The sequence below is a fragment of the Trachurus trachurus genome (genome assembly GCF_905171665.1).
Source record: "Trachurus trachurus genome assembly, chromosome: 19".
Lineage (NCBI taxonomy): Eukaryota > Metazoa > Chordata > Actinopteri > Carangiformes > Carangidae > Trachurus > Trachurus trachurus.
In genome coordinates, this window is record NC_139913.1 from 501,119 (window position 1) to 522,521 (window position 21,403).

Consider the following 21,403-nt stretch of genomic DNA (forward strand, 5'->3'; position numbering starts at 1 on the left):
TCCCACCCAGCTCCCGCCCCCCAAACGCTGACAGGGGGGATGAGGCCAGACTCTCTGAGAAATGAAATGAAATGCATTTCTGGGAGCGGCTGGTTTACGAGGCTAGTGTTTCACCTCGTCAGCCCTGTTTCAATAATCTAATAAATAAAATAATAAATCCTTTTTGTGTCTGAACCCTGAATCCGTGTGTGTGTGTGTGTGTGTGTGTGGTGTCGTGCATGGGAACACTCTCCTCGGTTGCCAAAAGACGTCAAACTCAGAGCTGGTGGTGAAACTTTGGGCTTTAGTTACTCTTTAACTGCTGTTTTATGCTGTTCTTTTAAAAAAGAAATAATGTTTTGTCTTTATGTAAAGCACATTGAGTTGCCTTGGTATGAAATGTGCTATATAAACTAGAAAATTTCCTCTCGGGAAATTTTGAATGGGCCACGGGAGCTACTGCGGGTTGTGCCATCTCTGTCAACATGGGAATCAAACCCACGATCTTAAGGTCAAGACAGAGCTGAACAGACAGACACATGATCATCTTTCTATAAGCACTGATATGGAGGAGCTGTAATCACATTATGTGTGTGTGTGTGTGTGTGTGTGTGTGTGTGTGTGTGTGTGTGTGTGTGTGTGTGTGTGTGTGTGTGTGTGTGTGTGTGTGTGTGTGTGTGTGTGTGTGTGTCTCACATGAAGTTACCTGTGTGTGTTAGAGTGTGGGAGAGGAGTGCGCGCTTCCGCGCGCATTTGTATGTTACCTGTGTGTTTTGATGTGTGTGTAACTGTAATCACATGAAGCTGGCTCTAGAGTCTGTGTGTGTGTGTGTGACTGACTTGACACATAGTTAGTTAGTAGCTGCATCCTGTGTCAGTCTGATTTAGCTGTGTCTCTGTTTATAAACATTTAAACGAGCGCCAGGTGGATTGTTTATGAAGTTAACAAGCTCTGGCCTGGTTACCACAGCAACTCCAGGTGGTTACCATGGCGATAGGGGCCCCCGCAGGCTGAGACAGACAGAAACGTGGAGAAAAAGAGCCATTTTCTGCCTCTGCATCGGTCTCACATTTAGGCTTAGCATGACAAAACGGTAACTCCTATCAGAACAAAACACAGATCAACGTTGCTCTAAGGACTTACTGAAAATTTTGGTACGATTTGGTGTTTCTACAGTAAATATTTTGGCGACGCTGGCAGTTTTAAAACATCAGGCCGTTCTGCTTCTCTCAGAAAATATTTGTATTGGACTCAATGAGGAGCAGAGACAGACGTGGCCGCACTTAGAGGCTCAGAGTTTAAATTCTGTAAGTCTCTCTGATATTTTGAGCAGATGATGAGTGACAGGACAAGTTTGTCTTACAAATTCTGAAAAAATTATGTGTGTAGAGTGTAAATTGTGGCCGGGCCGAGTTTGGAAAGAGAAAAAATCTGGAGTTTTTCTGGCATCTCTCCCACTCTAACCGATGATGTCACGCACTCTGACACGAACATTCCGTCCAATACACACCCATTATAATCTCATAATTTCTCCAAAAATGATCATGGTCATTGGACAGGGATTGATCAAAAACTATATGACCTATCAAAACGTGGAGTAATACGACAATACACAAGACTTGTGTCTACTGTTTAAAGTTTAAATGGAGTCTCTAGGTGAAAGTATGCCTGAGCAGTAGACGTTTGTTAAACTTCAATGATTGGTCTTTTTCGCTCTTTTTTTTCCGCCCGTCCCATTGATTTACATGCAAAATTTTGCGCAGTTTTTCGCGACTTACGTCGCGAAAAATTCGTAAACTGTTGAAAAAAGTAATAGCATAGCGATCCCGATCAAGACGCACGTTTTGATATATAATATGTCCTGCAACTCTTCGAGTTGCAGGACTAGTCGTGAATCGAAAAAGCGTCCGGAAGATGAAAAATAATAAAAACTAGGAAAAAATCCACACAATAACAGTAGTGCCCGGGCTTCGCCCGGGCACTGGTCCCTGCAGCTATTTCATAGCTGTTGGGACCAGTGCCCGGTGCGATTGCCCGTGGCCCTAATAAAGATGCCTTTAACCTTTAGCCTTTAACATTTATAAATATCAGGTGCATCATGGAAACTTTATCTCAGTGTTTTGGCGGCGCTGCACCGACAGTCACATGACCAGAGGAGGGTGATCATGTGACACGTGGTCGTATTACTTTATTCTTGATGTCTTGTTTTATTTTTTGTTTTGAGTGATGCTGCTCCCATTATATTTCGATCCCATAATCAGGTTTAGTAATATTGTAATGGTTTAATAAAATGTAGTTGTTGTTTATTTGTACGGTGATAAGTTTGTTGCATTTTGAATCTGTGTTGGGGAATTCTAAGTGAAGTGTTTAATATGTTTAACCTTTTCTTTTTTGTGTTTTTTTTTTCTATATTCCTCTACATAGTTTTCACGGTGTTATGGGCAATAAACTTAAGCACCCGTATTAAACTCTCTGCCTCATTCTTTGGGAACCAAGGGTTCGCTACAGCACTAATTTTATGACCCATAGTGGAATCAAATTCATTTTTCTTTTCTGTACACCTTTAAACTTTTGGAGACTTGAGAAGATGTTTAGCTCTCTGTGTGTCAGTGTAAATATCTGTGCTATGCAGCAGGTCATTTTAGTGGGTTATAAACTGGAAGAAACTTTAAAATATTGTTAAAGGGACAATGAGGAGTTTCTCCAGCGGCAGAACGAAAAATTCTGCGACAATAAAAAAGTCTGATATTAATGTGGATGAATCTCCGTTACCACTTGTTAATGGTCCATTTTAGATAAATCTATGGTTTTGTCTCTATGGTTATTTTGTTATTATTAGTGGTGGTGGAAATGCTGGGCGAGCCGACCAGCGTTTCTTTACTTTCGGTTTTGTGGCGAGTCATGAGAATAACGCCGCCGTATGAATCTCCGTTTATGGTGGGAACTACGACGGTATGTGATCGTCTTCCAACCTCTGACTTTAAAGGGACAACCAGGAGTTTTGTTAAAGTGAAGTGTTTTCACTACATTTATGAGCCTCCGCACCGTGAAATTCTTTGACCGGTGCAAGACAGACTCATGTTTTCATTCATCAAGAATTAAAGTCAGAGGTTGGAAGACGATCACATACCGTCGTAGTTCCCACCATAAACGGAGATTCGGCGGCGTTATTCTCATGACTCGCCACGAAACCGAAAGTAAAGAAACGCTGGTCGGCTCGCCCAGCATTTCCACCACCACTAATAATAACAAAATAACCATAGAGACAAAACCATAGATTTATCTAAAATGGACCATTAACAAGTGGTAACGGAGATTCATCCACATTAATATCAGACTTTTTATAACCAAATAGAAACTCCTCGTTGTCCCTTTAACTCTTGATGAATGAAAACATGAGCCTGTCTTGCGCCGGTCAAAGAATTTGGGCTCATAAAATGTAGTGTGAAAACACTTCGCTTTTCCAAAACTCCTCGTTGTCCCTTTAAAACATGAAATCAGCCGCATGTTAAATTTGTACTTACTTTTATTTTGAAATGTAAAACCATGCTCTATTGTTACTTCCGGCTTTTATTTTGGCTCCCTGAAGCGGAAGTTGCGTCATGCCTCTGGAGCTCAGGGAAAGTCATTGGTCGGCCACCTGGACCCGGAACATCAACAACAACAAAGTCTCTGGAGCGTCTCGGTCCTTCTGCCCCTTCTGGTCCCGACATGATCCCCGGTTCGAGTCCCGGCCTGAGGCCCGGTGCAGGTGGTGCAGGTGCCGGGCTGCTGGCGGCTCTGGGCCTGTCCCTGTCTCTGCTGGCTCGGCCCTGCAGCAGCAGCAGCAGCAGCAGCCCCCCCTCCTCCCCCTCCTCCCCCTCCTCCTCGGTCCCGCTCATCGCCTCGTACTTCGGCACCAAGAGCCGCTACGAGGACCAGCGGCCGCTGCTGCTGAGGAACCGGACCGACACCGACCTGTCGGCGCTGCGGCCGCCGCCGGAGGAGCGCTGCTCCCCGCTGCACCTCACCGCGGTGGTCCGCCACGGCAGCCGCTTCCCCACCGCCAGGAACATCCGGAGGATCCAGAGGCTGGTGCAGCTGGTCCAGACCGAGGCCCGGGGCTCCCAGGACCCCCAGGACCCGGTCCGAGAGCTGCAGGACCGCTGGGACATGTGGTACACCGAGGACATGGACGGTGAGGCAGGACTCAGACTCTGGTCCATTTATAGGGTCAATCAATCAATCAATCAATCAATCAATCAATCAATCAATCAATCAATCAATCAATCAATCAATAAATAAATATTAATATTATTGATTTAAAATCCTCTGAAGAAAATTCTTAACACCATAAATCTGAAAATGACCAGCGTTGGACACGTTACTGTGAAAAACTAGTTATAGTTACTAATTTAGTTATTTCCCCCCAAAAGTAACGGAGTTAATGATAATTAAAGGGACATTGTGTAGGAATTCCTCCATCTAGTGTTGTGGTTGTAGATCTCAAGCAACTCAATGGTATTTTTCATGCTGCATTCACGTGAAATTGGGCAGACGGCAGGCAAGTGGTCCGTCAGCACGAGGCAAAACAATACACGTGACAACATGTTGTCATGGTGATGTGGTATTGTTTTACCGTCTTTCTCTGGTGGAGTAAAATGACATCCGGTTGGTTTGCCGACGGCCGTCTGCCTGACTGCAGCTGTCCATTTATAGGATTCAATAATCAAATCAAATCAAATCAAATCAATCAATCAATCTTATTATCTGCAGAAATATTAGAAACATGTGGAAATAATAACAATCTGTAAATGACCAGCGTTGGACACGTTACTGTGAAAAACTAGTTATAGTTACTAAGTTAGTTATTTTCCCCCAAAAGTAGCTAAGTGACGTACTACAATACTACACTTAGAGTCATTAATTACAAGGGAAGTTAAGTTACTTTTTTTAGTAAAATGCTCAAACACGTCGTGGTTATTTTATTTAACTTGCATTGTTTTGGTCTGATTTGATTCTGGATTTATTTATTTATTTATTTATTATTCCATCACTGAAAACGACAGAAATGAAAATAAAATGTAATAAAACACAAAGTCTGGGGCAGTGCGTGGCGCAGTGGGTAGAGCGGCCGCCCCATGTAGAGGCTACAGTCCTCAACACAGGCGTCCCCGGTTCGAATCCCGCGTCAGGCAGACCTTTCCTGCATGTCATCCCCCTCTCTCTGCCTCCCCCTTTCCTGTCTATCTCACTGTGCTGTCAAATAAAGGCAAAAAGCCAAAAAATATACTTAAAAAAAACACAAAGTCTGAAAATATGAATATTATTTAGTACGTTTTACTTTGAAGGAGCTCCACAGCTTTTATTGTGAAGTCTTCCTCCTCCTCCTCCTCCTCAGGTCAGCTGGTGATGAAGGGCAGAGAGGACCTCCAGCACCTGGCTCTGCGTCTGTCCTCCTTGTTTCCCTCTCTGCTGTCGGAGGACAACGTGAGGAAGAGGAGGCTGAGCTTCATCACCAGCTCTAAGCATCGCTGTGTGAGCAGCGTGGAGGCGTTTCAGGCTGCGCTGCAGGGGGGCGGGGCCTCTGGAGGTGAGGACCAATCACACACATCTACACGTAGCTGCCTCTGCCTCTGATGCTGCTGCCCATGGACCAGAGTGGCATCTTCATTTCATTTCATTTTCCTTTATTTGTGCGAGAGGGACAGTGTACATTAATGAACATTTTAAAAAGATAAAATGTAAATGCTCCCAATTACAGCCAATAGGCTCATTTCTGTTGGCCGTCCCCCTGCCGGATGGAGCACGGCAATGAGACCTAGAATAAAGGTAGCACATTACATTAAGACACATAGCAGAATATCTACAACAGCAACATTACACTTTAACCCCCCACCCCTCCCACCCATACGCACACATGCACAAACACTATCCAATCCACAACCAGTAGCCTACTCCCTTTACCCCTCAACCACACAGTGATGTTTACATCCCCCATCCAGACAGGGGGATATTCATATCAACAACAAGAACAACAAGTACATGTCAGATTACACTTAATTAATTAAGCCATGTACTACAGGGGATTCAGGGACTAGTGTTCACAAATGTGGTTTTCTATAGACCCTTTCAGAGAGTATAAACAAAGACAGGTGTTACCAAGGATACTAATTAAGGCTCCATTCTATTTAGTGTACCAGAGCGTTTTCTAATGAGCCACACCTGTCTTTGTTTATACTCTCTGAAAGGGTCTATTAACCATTTCTTTAGATTGGCTTTAAATTCACCGTATGAAATGGACTCTTATGTGTTGTGGTATTGTATTCCACTCTTTGCCTGAAAACACTGACTGACCAAATAAAGTTTTTCTAAATGGGATCTCGCAATCTCCTTATGCAAATGAGAATGACTGATGCATCCTGGGTAATTTAGGGGCAGCATTGAAAAGTTCAGCCTAACTGTCTTGACAAACTAACTAACAACAAGTTGTCTATTAACAGGCTGTTTACAGACAACACTGAGCCAAAACCTCCCGGTGATTCCACCAAATACGTGTAGATGTCTGGGTCAGACATTTCTGGCCACTGTGTGGAGTCATTGATCACTGTGGGAGGCTAAAGGAGCATACCGTAGATTCATTCATTGTCATTGTTCAAGATAGCGTGAACGGTGGGTTTCAAAGAGGGAGTCAGAATAATGATGAGACATAGTGCTACAAAAGAAACACAAAATAAAACATTCAGATTGGTTGTTAGTTAGTCTACGCTCCATCAAAACACATCAGTCATTCTCATTTGCATAGAGATGCCGCTCTGGTCTATCGGAACGCCGCCATCTTGGGGGGGAGGAGTCTAACTTCTACTTCCTGTATCTCCAGAGGCAGTAGAGGTCTGTCACTGAAGCTACTACAACTCAGCTACACAACTCACCTTAGCAGTTATAGGGTTAAACTGATTTAATATTAATATGGCCGAGCACAGTTATATAGGTAGCCTCATCACCATGGCAACCACAAACTCACAACTACCACAGCCTACAGCCTACACATACAGGCAACAAAATAACAAACTATTAATATAGTAACTAGCGGTATATGCACTAAATGTAACACACATCCCTCCCTATGATACGTTACCTTAGTTTCATTTATGTCAGATAACTCACCTACATCACATTCAACAAGTTCAGAACAGTTCTATAATATAAAACAACTTATTACTGGAGAAAAGTTCTTCCATGTTCTTTCATGGGAACATCCGTACGCGGCACAAAAGTTTGGCATTTTATATATATATTCGTGTATATATCTATGAGGACTGTAGCAACCAAAAACGTAATAACAGCCAATAATGTAATCATTTTGGCCATTTTAAATGTAATAAAGCCAATAATGTAATAACGTTCCAATAATGCAATAAAACTTTTGAGCTAATAACGTAATAACTTTTTGCCAATAATGTAATAAGTTGTAAGTAACTGGTGCCGATAATGTAATAATACATAATTATGTTGATAGCCTACAATGTTTACTTCTTCCGTTTGCAAACATATCATTAAGCATGGTAGAAGAGAGAGAGAGAGAGAGAGAGGTGAAAGACAGTACATATCTTGGATGACAGGACTATGTCATCCACTATACCTATTTGTGATTGGCAAACTGCACAAAAACTGCAAAAAAGCCTTTAATTTTCAAGAACTGCCGTCATATTTATGTATTATTACATTATCGGCACCAGTTATTACATTTTCAAAGGTTTTTTAATACTAGGCCAATAACGTAATAACTTATTACATTATTGGCAAAAAAGTTATTACAATATTGGCTCAAAAATGTTATTACATTATTGGCTTTATTACATTTAAAATGGCCAAAATTATTACGTTATTGGTTGCTACAAGGACCAATCACACGGCAGCAGCTTTTCACCCTATCACATGACACCGATGGCAGTAACTCGTCAGTACCCCCCCCCCCCCCCTCCCCCCCACAGAGCCGCCGGAGTTCAGCCACCGCGTCGACGACCACCTGATGCGCTTCTTCGAGCGTTGCCGTGGTTACGTGGAGGGCGTGGAGAAGAACCGCACGGCGCTGAAGGAGGTGGAGAAGTTCAAACACGGGGAGGAGATGGAGGGAGTGAGGAGGAGGATGGAGGAGAAGCTGGGCCTTCCTCCTCACCGCCTCACACCAGGTTTACACACACTACTACACACTACACACTACTACACACTACTACACACTACACACTACTACACACTGGAAAGGGTTAATAAAGACTGAGCAGTTAAAATGTTTCACTCATCACTGATCAGCTCTAACTGTGTTTATAATAATAATAAGTTTATTAGAAACAGGGACAGTCACATTCATAACATCACTGTAAATGAGCCAAGAGGCAGTTTCTCATCTGTCGTCCCCAGACCGATGTTAAAAAGTCCTGAAAACTGAATATGAATATGATTAAAATTACAAAGTTATTAGCCAAGACAATCTACAAACACGCACAGCAGTTAACAACTGGACAAAAGAACATATATAACATCAATCAGAAAACATAATCAATACATCCCCATGCAGCAAAGACACATGACACAGGACACATCACATCACACCACAGCAGAGCAGAGCTGAACAGACACAAACTGCTGCTACATAATAATAACATCATATTATAAACTACATACTAATGAGAATTCATGTGTTATATATATTTATTAGTACTGTGTGTAGCTACTTGTTATAAAATGAACAATCAGAAATATATAAATGATAATAATGAAAGAGAAATGATCATAGGGAAATGACACAGAGATAAACCATCAACATATATAAATAACAACAAGAAACTAAAGAATATTTTTTAGGAGATTTTACAAAACTGTTTATGACTTCTGTGATGGAGCAGTTACATTTAGAAACTGACCTTCGTCGTCTTTTAGTCTCAGTTTAGTTTCAGTGAGTTCAACAAGAGATGAGTCACTTTAGTTTAGTTTTTATTTTAGAGGAATTGACTAGTTTTATTTAGTCTTAGTTGTAGTTTTCCAGTCCTTTCCAGTTCCAGTTTTCTAAGTGCTGCGTTGTCTTTTTAAAAATATACACTGAGTATATATTTAAAAGGCAACGACATCTGACATCTCATCAGAAAACTGAATTATTTTCACGTGAGTCAGAATATTTCGGGTCTGGTCTGTCAGGGTGCTGTGGAGCCTCTGTCAGACCTCTGAAGATGAACTTGTTCCCTTTTAGTTGCATCCATCCCATAATGTTCACACCATCAGTCCTCATCAGGTTCCATTCCCTCTTATCCAGCTGTGGCTCGAACAAGACAAGAAAACTACAACTAAGCTGCTGTTGATGATGAAACTTTACTTTACTGCAGTTTAGCATCAAACATGGAGGCTGGTTTTAGTTTTAGTTTTATTTCAGTTTACTAGTTTATTGTTTCACTTTAGTTGTATTTCTGGTCTAAAGTGAGTGTGTGTGTGTCTGTGTGTGTGATGAAGTTTGTCCCTCTGTGTTTCCTGTAGATCTGGTTGAAGCTGCTTTCTTCCTCTGTTCCTACGAGCTGTCAATCAAGTCTCTCCACTCCCCGTGGTGCTTCCTGTTTGACGAGGCCGACGCCAAGGTAACCGCCTCATCTTCATCACCGCCTCGCCTTCATCACCACCTTCATCCTATCTTACTTACATTAAAGGATCATTTCCGTTTTTTACAACCTGGACCTTATTTCTATCATAAAATAACTTTGGTGTCATTCCAAGTGGTTGTGATGAAATGAGCTCCAGCCGAGAGGCGCGAGTATATCTGTATAATGGAGTCTACAGGGCAGCAGAATGCAGCCTCTAAATAACACATTATCTGCAGAGAAACTCCTTCATTTCACCAAGATTTAGTTGTGATAGGCTAGTGCTATTCCCCTCTGAGTCCGGGGTTAGCTGTTATCAACATCCGGGGTCTGTAGGTTGACCTACTGACCTCTGACCTGGATGATGTCTATTCCCCTCTGAGTCCGGGGTTATTGGGGGGAATAGCACTTTAATATCCTTTAATATAGGAGACTGTTCTGGAAACGTTTCCACTAAATAAAAGTGCGCGGCCACTAGAACTAGAAGCTAAAAATAGATTCCTGGTCGGTCGACGTCGGCCAATCAGATCGGTCGACGTCGGCCAATCAGATCGGTCGACGTCGGCCAATCAGAGAGCAGCTTCTGGCGGACAGAGTGACGTCGTTCTGCTCTGGTCAGATTCAACCTGTGAGTCAATATGAATGTTGACGGGCTTGGGGAGTAATAGATTACATGTAACGGCATTACGTAATCAGGATACAGAAAAAGGTAACTGTAATCCGTTACAGTGCAGATGTAACATGTAATCAGATTACTGGTATACAGCGGGGAAAATAAGTATTGAACGCGTCAACATTTTTCTCAGAAAATATATTTCTAATAGAGCTATTGACATGAAATTTTCACCAGATGTCGGCATCAACCCAAGTAATGCACACATACAAAGAAATCCGAACATTAATGTCCATAAATTAAGCTATGTGTAATAAAGTGAAATGACACAGGGAATAAGTATTGAACACATGAAGAAAAGGAGGGACATAAAGGTATGGAAAGCCAAGAAAACAGCTGGAGTTTGTCAGTATTTAGAATGTAATCCTGTCTCCTATCAGTACAAAGTAATATCTGCTGGTTTAGTCCTGATTGATGCCTTTTAAAAAGGTTTCTCACCACCAAGGTGTCAGACAATAAGAATTGCATGATGGGCAATGGCAAAGGGCTGTCTAAGAGCTGTCTAAAGACCTACGCAGCCAAAGATTTCAGATTGTCAAAACAATAATCAGAAGGGTTCCCTAACAGTCCAGGACACTGGTGGAGAGCTTCAGAAAGACCTGGGATCAGCAGGTACAGTTGTTTCATAGAAAACAATAAGTAACACACTCAACCACCATGGCCTCCATGCACACACAACAACACACAACAACACACAACACAACACACAACACAACACGACACAACACGACACGACACAACACAACACAACACAACACAACAACACACAACAACACACAACAACACACGACACGACACGACACGACACGACACAACAACACACAACAACACACGACACGACACAACACAACAACACACAACAACACACGACACAACACGACACGACACAACACAACACAACACAACAACACACAACAACACACGACACAACACGACACAACACAACAACACACAACAACACACGACACAACACGACACGACACAACACAACACGACACAACACAACAACACACAACAACACACGACACAACACGACACAACACAACAACACACAACAACACACGACACAACACGACACGACACGACACAACACAACACGACACAACACAACAACACACGACACAACACGACACAACACGACACGACACGACACGACACGACACGACACAACACGACACAACACGACACAACACAACAACACACAACAACACACGACACGACACGACACGACACGACACGACACGACACGACACAACAACACAACACGACACGACACGACACAACACAACAACACGACACGACACAACAACACGACACGACACGACACGACACGACACAACACAACACAACAACACAACACAACACAACACAACAACACGACACGACACGACACGACACAACACAACAACACGACACGACACAACAACACGACACGACACGACACGACACGACACGACACGACACAACACAACAACACGACACGACACGACACGACAACACAACAACACGACACGACACGACACAACACAACAACACGACACGACACAACAACACGACACGACACGACACGACAACACAACACAACGACACGACACGACACGACAACACGACACGACACGACACGACAACACGACACGACACGACACGACACGACACAACACAACACAACAACACAACACAACACAACACAACAACACGACACGACACGACACAACACAACGACACGACACGACGACACGACACGACACGACACGACAACACGACACGACACGACACGACACGACACAACACAACAACACGACACGACACGACACGACAACACGACACGACACAACACAACGACACGACACGACACAACAACACAACACGACACGACACGACACAACACAACAACACGACACGACACAACAACACGACACGACACGACACGACACAACACAACAACACGACACGACACAACACAACAACACGACACAACACAACAACACGACACGACACGACACGACACAACACAACAACACAACACAACAACACGACACAACAACACAACACAACAACACAACAACACGACACGACACAACACAACAACACGACACAACACAACAACACGACACGACACGACACGACACAACACAACAACACGACACGACACAACAACACGACACGACACGACACGACACAACACAACGACACGACACGACACGACGACACGACACGACAACACGACACGACACGACACGACACGACACGACACAACACAACACAACACAACAACACAACACAACGACACGACACGACACGACACGACACGACACGACACAACACAACGACACGACACGACACGACGACACGACACGACACGACACGACACGACACGACACGACACGACACGACACGACACGACACGACACGACACGACACGACACAACACAACACAACAACACAACACAACACAACGACACGACACGACACGACACGACACGACACGACATGACACAACAACACGACACGACACGACACGACACGACACGACACAACACAACGACACGACACGACACGACACGACACAACAACACGACACGACACGACACGACACGACACAACACAACACAACGACACGACACGACACGACACGACACGACACAACACAACGACACGACACAACACAACACAACGACACGACACGACACAACACAACACAACGACACGACACGACACGACACGACACGACACGACACAACACAACACAACGACACGACACGACACGACACGACACGACACAACGACACGACACGACACGACACGACACGACACAACACAACAACACGACACAACGACACGACACGACACAACGACACAACACGACACAACAACACGACACGACACGACACAACAACACGACACGACACGACACAACAACACGACACGACACGACACGACACAACGACACGACACGACACGACACGACACGACACAACAACACGACACGACACGACACGACACGACACGACACAACACAACAACACGACACAACACGACACAACGACACGACACGACACGACACGACACGACACAACAACACGACACAACGACACGACACGACACAACAACACGACACGACACGACACGACACGACACAACGACACGACACGACACGACACAACGACACGACACGACACAACGACACGACACGACACGACACAACACAACGACACGACACGACACGACACAACGACACGACACGACACGACACGACACAACACAACGACACGACACGACACGACACGACACGACACAACACAACGACACGACACGACACGACACGACACGACACGACACGACACAACGACACGACACGACACGACACGACACGACACGACACGACACGACACGACACGACACAACACAACAACACAACACAACAACACGACACAACGACACGACACGACACAACGACACAACACGACACAACAACACGACACAACGACACGACACGACACGACACGACACGACACAACAACACGACACGACACGACACGACACAACACAACAACACGACACGACACGACACAACACAACGACACGACACGACACGACACAACAACACGACACGACACGACACGACACAACACAACAACACGACACGACACGACACGACACAACACAACGACACGACACGACACAACAACACGACACGACACGACACAACAACACGACACGACACGACACGACACAACACAACAACACGACACGACACGACACAACGACACGACACGACACGACACAACACAACACAACACAACGACACGACACGACACAACACAACAACACGACACGACACGACACGACACGACACAACACAACACAACACAACGACACGACACGACACGACACGACACGACACAACACAACGACACAACACGACACGACACAACAACACGACACGACACGACACGACACGACACGACACAACGACACGACACGACACGACACGACACAACACGACAACACGACACGACACGACACGACACGACACGACACGACACAACAACACGACACGACACAACAACACGACACGACACGACACGACACAACAACACAACACGACACGACACGACACGACACAACAACACGACACGACACGACACGACACGACACAACACAACAACACAACACGACACAACAACACGACACGACACGACACGACACGACACAACGACACGACACGACACAACACGACAACGTCACGACACAACACAACACAACACAACGACACGACACGACACGACACAACACAACGACACGACACGACACGACACGACACGACACAACACAACGACACGACACGACACGACACGACACAACACAACAACACGACACAACAACACGACACGACACGACACAACAACACGACACGACACAACAACACGACACGACACGACACGACACAACGACACGACACGACACGACACGACACGACACGACACGACACGACACAACAACACGACACGACACGACACGACACAACAACACGACACAACACGACACAACGACACGACACGACACGACACGACACGACACGACACAACAACACGACACAACGACACGACACGACACAACAACACGACACGACACGACACGACACGACACAACGACACGACACGACACGACACAACGACACGACACAACGACACGACACGACACGACACAACACAACGACACGACACGACACGACACAACGACACGACACGACACGACACGACACAACACAACGACACGACACGACACGACACGACACGACACAACACAACGACACGACACGACACGACACGACACGACACGACACAACAACACGACACAACGACACGACACGACACAACAACACGACACGACACGACACAACAACACGACACAACGACACGACACGACACAACAACACGACACGACACGACACAACGACACGACACGACACGACACAACGACACGACACGACACAACGACACGACACGACACGACACAACGACACGACACGACACGACACGACACGACACGACACGACACGACACAACAACACGACACAACGACACGACACGACACAACACAACAACACGACACGACACGACACAACACAACACAACACAACGACACGACACGACACGACACAACACAACAACAAGACACGACACGACACGACACAACACAACACAACGACACGACACGACACGACACAACACAACAACACGACACGACACGACACGACACAACAACACGACACGACACGACACAACACAACACAACACAACGACACGACACGACACGACACAACACAACAACACGACACGACACGACACGACACGACACAACACAACACAACACAACGACACGACACGACACGACACGACACGACACAACACAACGACACAACACGACACGACACAACAACACGACACGACACGACACGACACGACACGACACGACACGACACGACACGACACGACACAACAACACGACACGACACAACAACACGACACGACACGACACGACACAACAACACAACACGACACGACACGACACGACACGACACAACAACACGACACGACACGACACGACACGACACAACACAACACGACACAACAACACGACACGACACGACACGACACGACACAACGACACGACACGACACAACACGACAACGTCACGACACAACACAACACAACACAACGACACGACACGACACGACACAACACAACGACACGACACGACACGACACGACACGACACAACACAACGACACGACACGACACGACACGACACAACACAACAACACGACACAACGACACGACACGACACGACACGACACGACACGACACGACACAACACAACAACACGACACAACGACACGACGACACGACACGACACAACGACACAACACGACACGTCAATGTGTCGACATGTCAATAGCTCTATTAGAAATATATTTTCTGAGAAAAATGTTGACGTGTTCAATACTTATTTTCCCCGCTGTATGTGATAAAACAGAGGATTACATTTTTAAAACCAACCAGAGCAGAGATGGTTTCACTATCGGAGTTTATCCATCGTCTTTTATTTTGAAATGTACCGAATTCAACTTCCTGTCTGCAGTGATGTCATCTACGTGATGTTTGGTATTGAAGTAATCTAAAAGTAACTGTAATCCGGTACAATACTTTACTTTAGAGTAGATTAGATTATACTTTATTTCATCCCCGAGGGGAAATTGGTTCGTGACAGCAGCATTTAACAAAAGAAAATAAAACAGGACAAATAGAGTATGTTACTGATATCAGTTTGAAGTAGCCTAACGGGTAACTTGTAACTGTAATGGATTACTTCTCCAAAGGTTCTGGAGTACAAGTCAGACCTGAAGCAGTACTGGAAGCGTTCCCATGGTTACGAGATCAGCGCCATGTCCAGCTGTCCTCTGTTCCACCACATCTTCAGGACGCTGGACAAGGCCGGACGCCCCCGCAGGTAGGTGGTTACCACGGTTACCGCAGCGATGATGAGGTCATCAGCGTGTGATGTGATGTGATGTGATGTCATGGTGTCGTCAGGGCGACGGACGCGGCCCCCGAGCCGGCCTCGGTGCTGCTGGGCCACGCCGAGACGCTGCTGCCGCTGCTGTCGCTGCTCGGGCTGCACAAGGACCAGGTCCCGCCCACCGCCAGCAACTACCAATCACAGCACGGTAACCGGCCACGCCCACCGCACACAACTACCAATCACAGCACGGTAACCGGCCACGCCCACCGCACACAACTACCAATCACAGCACGGTAACCGGCCACACCCACCGCCAGCAACTACCAATCACAGCACGGTAACCGGCCACGCCCCCCGCACACAACTACCAATCACAGCACGGTAACCGGCCACGCCCACCGCACACAACTACCAATCACAGCACGGTAACCGGCCACACCCACCGCACACAACTACCAATCACAGCACGGTAACCGGCCACACCCACCGCACACAACTACCAATCACAGCACGGTAACCGGCCACGCCCCCCGCACACAACTACCAATCACAGCACGGTAACCGGCCACACCCACCGCACACAACTACCAATCACAGCACGGTAACCGGCCACGCCCCCCGCACACAACTACCAATCACAGCACGGTAACCGGCCACACCCACCGCACACAACTACCAATCACAGCACGGTAACCGGCCACACCCACCGCACACAACTACCAATCACAGCACGGTAACCGGCCACGCCCCCCGCACACAACTACCAATCACAGCACGGTAACCGGCCACACCCACCGCACACAACTACCAATCACAGCACGGTAACCGGCCACGCCCACAACTACCAATCACAGCACGGTAACCGGCCACACCCACCGCACACAACTACCAATCACAGCACGGTAACCGGCCACGCCCACAACTACCAATCACAGCACGGTAACAGGCCACGCCCACCGCACACAACTACCAATCACAGCACGGTAACCGGCCACGCCCACCGCACACAACTACCAATCACAGCACGGTAACCGGCCACACCCACCGCACACAACTACCAATCACAGCACGGTAACCGGCCACGCCCACCGCACACAACTACCAATCACAGCACGGTAACCGGCCACGCCCCCCGCACACAACTACCAATCACAGCACGGTAACCGGCCACGCCCCCCGCACACAACTACCAATCACAGCACGGTAACCGGCCACGCCCACCGCACACAACTACCAATCACAGCACGGTAACCGGCCACACCCACCGCACACAACTACCAATCACAGCACGGTAACCGGCCACGCCCACCGCACACAACTACCAATCACAGCACGGTAACCGGCCACGCCCCCCGCACACAACTACCAATCACAGCACGGTAACCGGCCACACCCACCGCACACAACTACCAATCACAGCACGGTAACCGGCCACGCCCACAACTACCAATCACAGCACGGTAACCGGCCACACCCACCGCACACAACTACCAATCACAGCACGGTAACCGGCCACGCCCCCCGCACACAACTACCAATCACAGCACGGTAACCGGCCACACCCACCGCACACAACTACCAATCACAGCACGGTAACCGGCCACGCCCACCGCACACAACTACCAATCACAGCACGGTAACAGGCCACGCCCACCGCCAGCAACTACCAATCACAGCACGGTAACCGGCCACGCCCACCGCACACAACTACCAATCACAGCACGGTAACCGGCCACGCCCACCAGCCTCAGGGCCAATCACATCATTTCATTTCTTTTCATAACCTTTATTTACAACAGAGCCGAGATGAAACACAAAACATAAGGACAGAAGACAAAACATTTGAAAGATACATAAGCATAACAGAATACCGGAAGTTAAAGGGACACGCCAACATTTTTTTTTTCGTGTCTTGCCTCACTCCGGAGTCCATGACCAGCAGATAGACACCATCCTTTCCACTGTGCGTGCAGTAACAAGGGAGATAGAGCCGTATCGCCGTAATTAGTTAGCCTGCCTCCTACCTAAAGCCGCTAATTAGCTTAGCTCAAACACTGGAAGTGTATGGGTAGTGTTAGCCTGCCTCCTACCTAAAGCCGCTAATTAGCTTAGCTCAAACACTGGAAGTGTATAGGTAGTGTTAGCCTGCCTCCACCTAAAGTCGCTAATTAGCTTAGCTCAAACACTGGAAGTGTATGGGTAGTGTTAGCCTGCCTCCTACCTAAAGCCGCTAATTAGCTTAGCTCAAACACTGGAAGTGTATGGGTAGTGTTAGCCTGCCTCCTACCTAAAGCCGCTAATTAGCTTAGCTCAAACACTGGAAGTGTATGGGTAGTGTTAGCCTGCCTCCTACCTAAAGCCGCTAATTAGCTAAGCTTAGCGTAAAAGAGTTCCTCAGCCTGTTCAGTCGAGCTTGTGGAACTCTAAACCTTCTATTTTTTTCTGCCATCAAATAGAAGGTTTAGAGTTCCACAAGCTCGACTGAACAGGCTGAGGAACTCTTTTGTCCCTCAGTCTGTCAAACTGTTAAATCAGAGTTTGGTCTCTAAGTAGACTAGGGTTCATGTACAGACTGAGCACTGGGTGTTGCACCAAGACACATTGTAATGTTGGATTTATGTTGTGAATGGAGTTAGGAGGTAGTTTGTGTTTCTCTTTAAATGTGACCTTTGAGGGTAACATTTATGCTTTTTGTAAATGTGTGTTTTTGTATTTTGTTATTATTTGTGTGAAACTTGGACGTCATGGGACGCAAGACAAATTTCAGAGTGATCTGACAATAAAGTATTATCTTATCTTATCTTATCAAACACTGGAAGTGTATGGGTAGTGTTAGCCTGCCTCCACCTAAAGCCGCTAATTAGCTTAGCTCAAACACTGGAAGTGTATGGGTAGTGTTAGCCTGCCTCCTACCTAAAGCCGCTAATTAGCTTAGCTCAAACACTGGAAGTGTATGGGTAGTGTTAGCCTGCCTCCTACCTAAAGCCGCTAATTAGCTTAGCTCAAACACTGGAAGTGTATGGGTAGTGTTAGCCTGCCTCCTACCTAAAGCCGCTAATTAGCTTAGCTCAAACAATGGAAGTGTATGGGTAGTGTTAGCCTGCCTCCACCTAAAGTCGCTAATTAGCTTAGCTCAAACAATGGAAGTGTATGGGTAGTGTTAGCCTGCCTCCTACCTAAAGCCGCTAATTAGCTTAGCTCAAACAATGGAAGTGTATGGGTAGTGTTAGCCTGCCTCCACCTAAAGTCGCTAATTAGCTTAGCTCAAACAATGGAAGTGTATGGGTAGTGTTAGCCTGCCTCCACCTAAAGTCGCTAATTAGCTTAGCTCAAACAATGGAAGTGTATGGGTAGTGTTAGCCTGCCTCCACCTAAAGTCGCTAATTAGCTTAGCTCAAACGCTGGAAGTGTATGGGTAGTGTTAGCCTGCCTCCACCTAAAGTCGCTAATTAGCTTAGCTCAAACGCTGGAAGTGTATGGGTAGTGTTAGCCTGCCTCCACCTAAAGTCGCTAATTAGCTTAGCTCAAACGCTGGAAGTGTATGGGTAGTGTTAGCCTGCCTCCACCTAAAGTCGCTAATTAGCTTAGCTCAAACAATGGAAGTGTATGGGTAGTGTTAGCCTGCCTCCACCTAAAGTCATCAGAGAAACTCTTCAGCAACTCTAAATGGAAACCAGCGGGCCGATCTTCGCTAACACTACCTATACACTTCCAGTGTTTGAGCTAAGCTAATTACGGCGATACGGCTCTATCACTCTTGTTACTGCACACACAGTGGAAAGGATGGTGTCTATCTGCTGGTCATGGACTCTGGAGTGAGGCAAGACACGAAAAAAAAAAGTTGGCGTATCCCTTTAAGAACCAGTTTGTGATTATTGTGCAGTGACATCATCACCTCCTCTGGTGTCTTATAGGTCGGAGCTTCCGGAGCGGCCGTCTGGTCCCGTACGCCGCCAACCTGCTGTTCGTGCTGTACGACTGCCAGCGCGGCCCGCGGCTGCAGCTGCTGCTCAACGAGGCCCCGGTTCGATTCCCGGGCCTGGACGGGGAGGACGCGCCGCTGTACCGCGACGTCCGCGCAAACTACCGCCACCTGCTGGACGGCTGCGACTTCCACCACGAGTGTGAGGGGCGGAGCTACGGCCGGGCGCCAAACACCGAGCTCTGAGTCGTCCAATCACAGCAGAGGACCTGATTGAACACTGACGATAATTAATTAATTGATTAATTAATTAATTAAAAATTTATTTTTCTTTGTTTTATTTTGAAACTCAAACTGACGATGAAGACGAACCTTCATCCTCTTTTTCTTTCTCTGTGGTTTAATGGCGGCCGCCTGCTGTTGCTGGGCGACCGTCGAAGCTTTACGTTAATTTATTTCCTCACTTTTTATTATTATTATTATTATTATGGTCTGTTTGTTTTGTTTGATTTTCTACTGGTGTAGCTCTTCCAGCTTCCTGTGGGAGGATTTTCACAGTAAAAGCTCGGCTGATTGTGGGGATTTTTTGCTGAAATTATATTTTTTCTTTCACTTCCTGTGGAATTTTTCCTTTTGGTGCCAAATCTTTCAAAATAAAAGCTTTGATAACGGTTTTTCACTCAGAACAGACTCCGCCTC

The 21,403-nt window shown here is 46.6% G+C and overlaps 1 protein-coding gene across 1 annotated transcript; it reads left to right on the top strand.

Annotated features, from left to right (window-relative positions):
- The first annotated feature begins 3,600 nt into the window (after nucleotides 1–3,600).
- On the top strand, nucleotides 3,601–21,293 carry minpp1b (multiple inositol-polyphosphate phosphatase 1b). The gene is made up of 7 exons (XM_083994405.1): nucleotides 3,601–4,157; nucleotides 5,361–5,552; nucleotides 7,954–8,151; nucleotides 9,488–9,585; nucleotides 16,640–16,770; nucleotides 16,854–16,987; nucleotides 20,697–21,293. The coding sequence occupies exons 1-7, from the start codon at nucleotides 3,692–3,694 to the stop codon at nucleotides 20,948–20,950; spliced, it is 1,473 nt and encodes a 490-aa protein (XP_083850531.1). The 5' UTR covers nucleotides 3,601–3,691; the 3' UTR covers nucleotides 20,951–21,293.
- The last annotated feature ends 110 nt before the right edge of the window (nucleotides 21,294–21,403 follow it).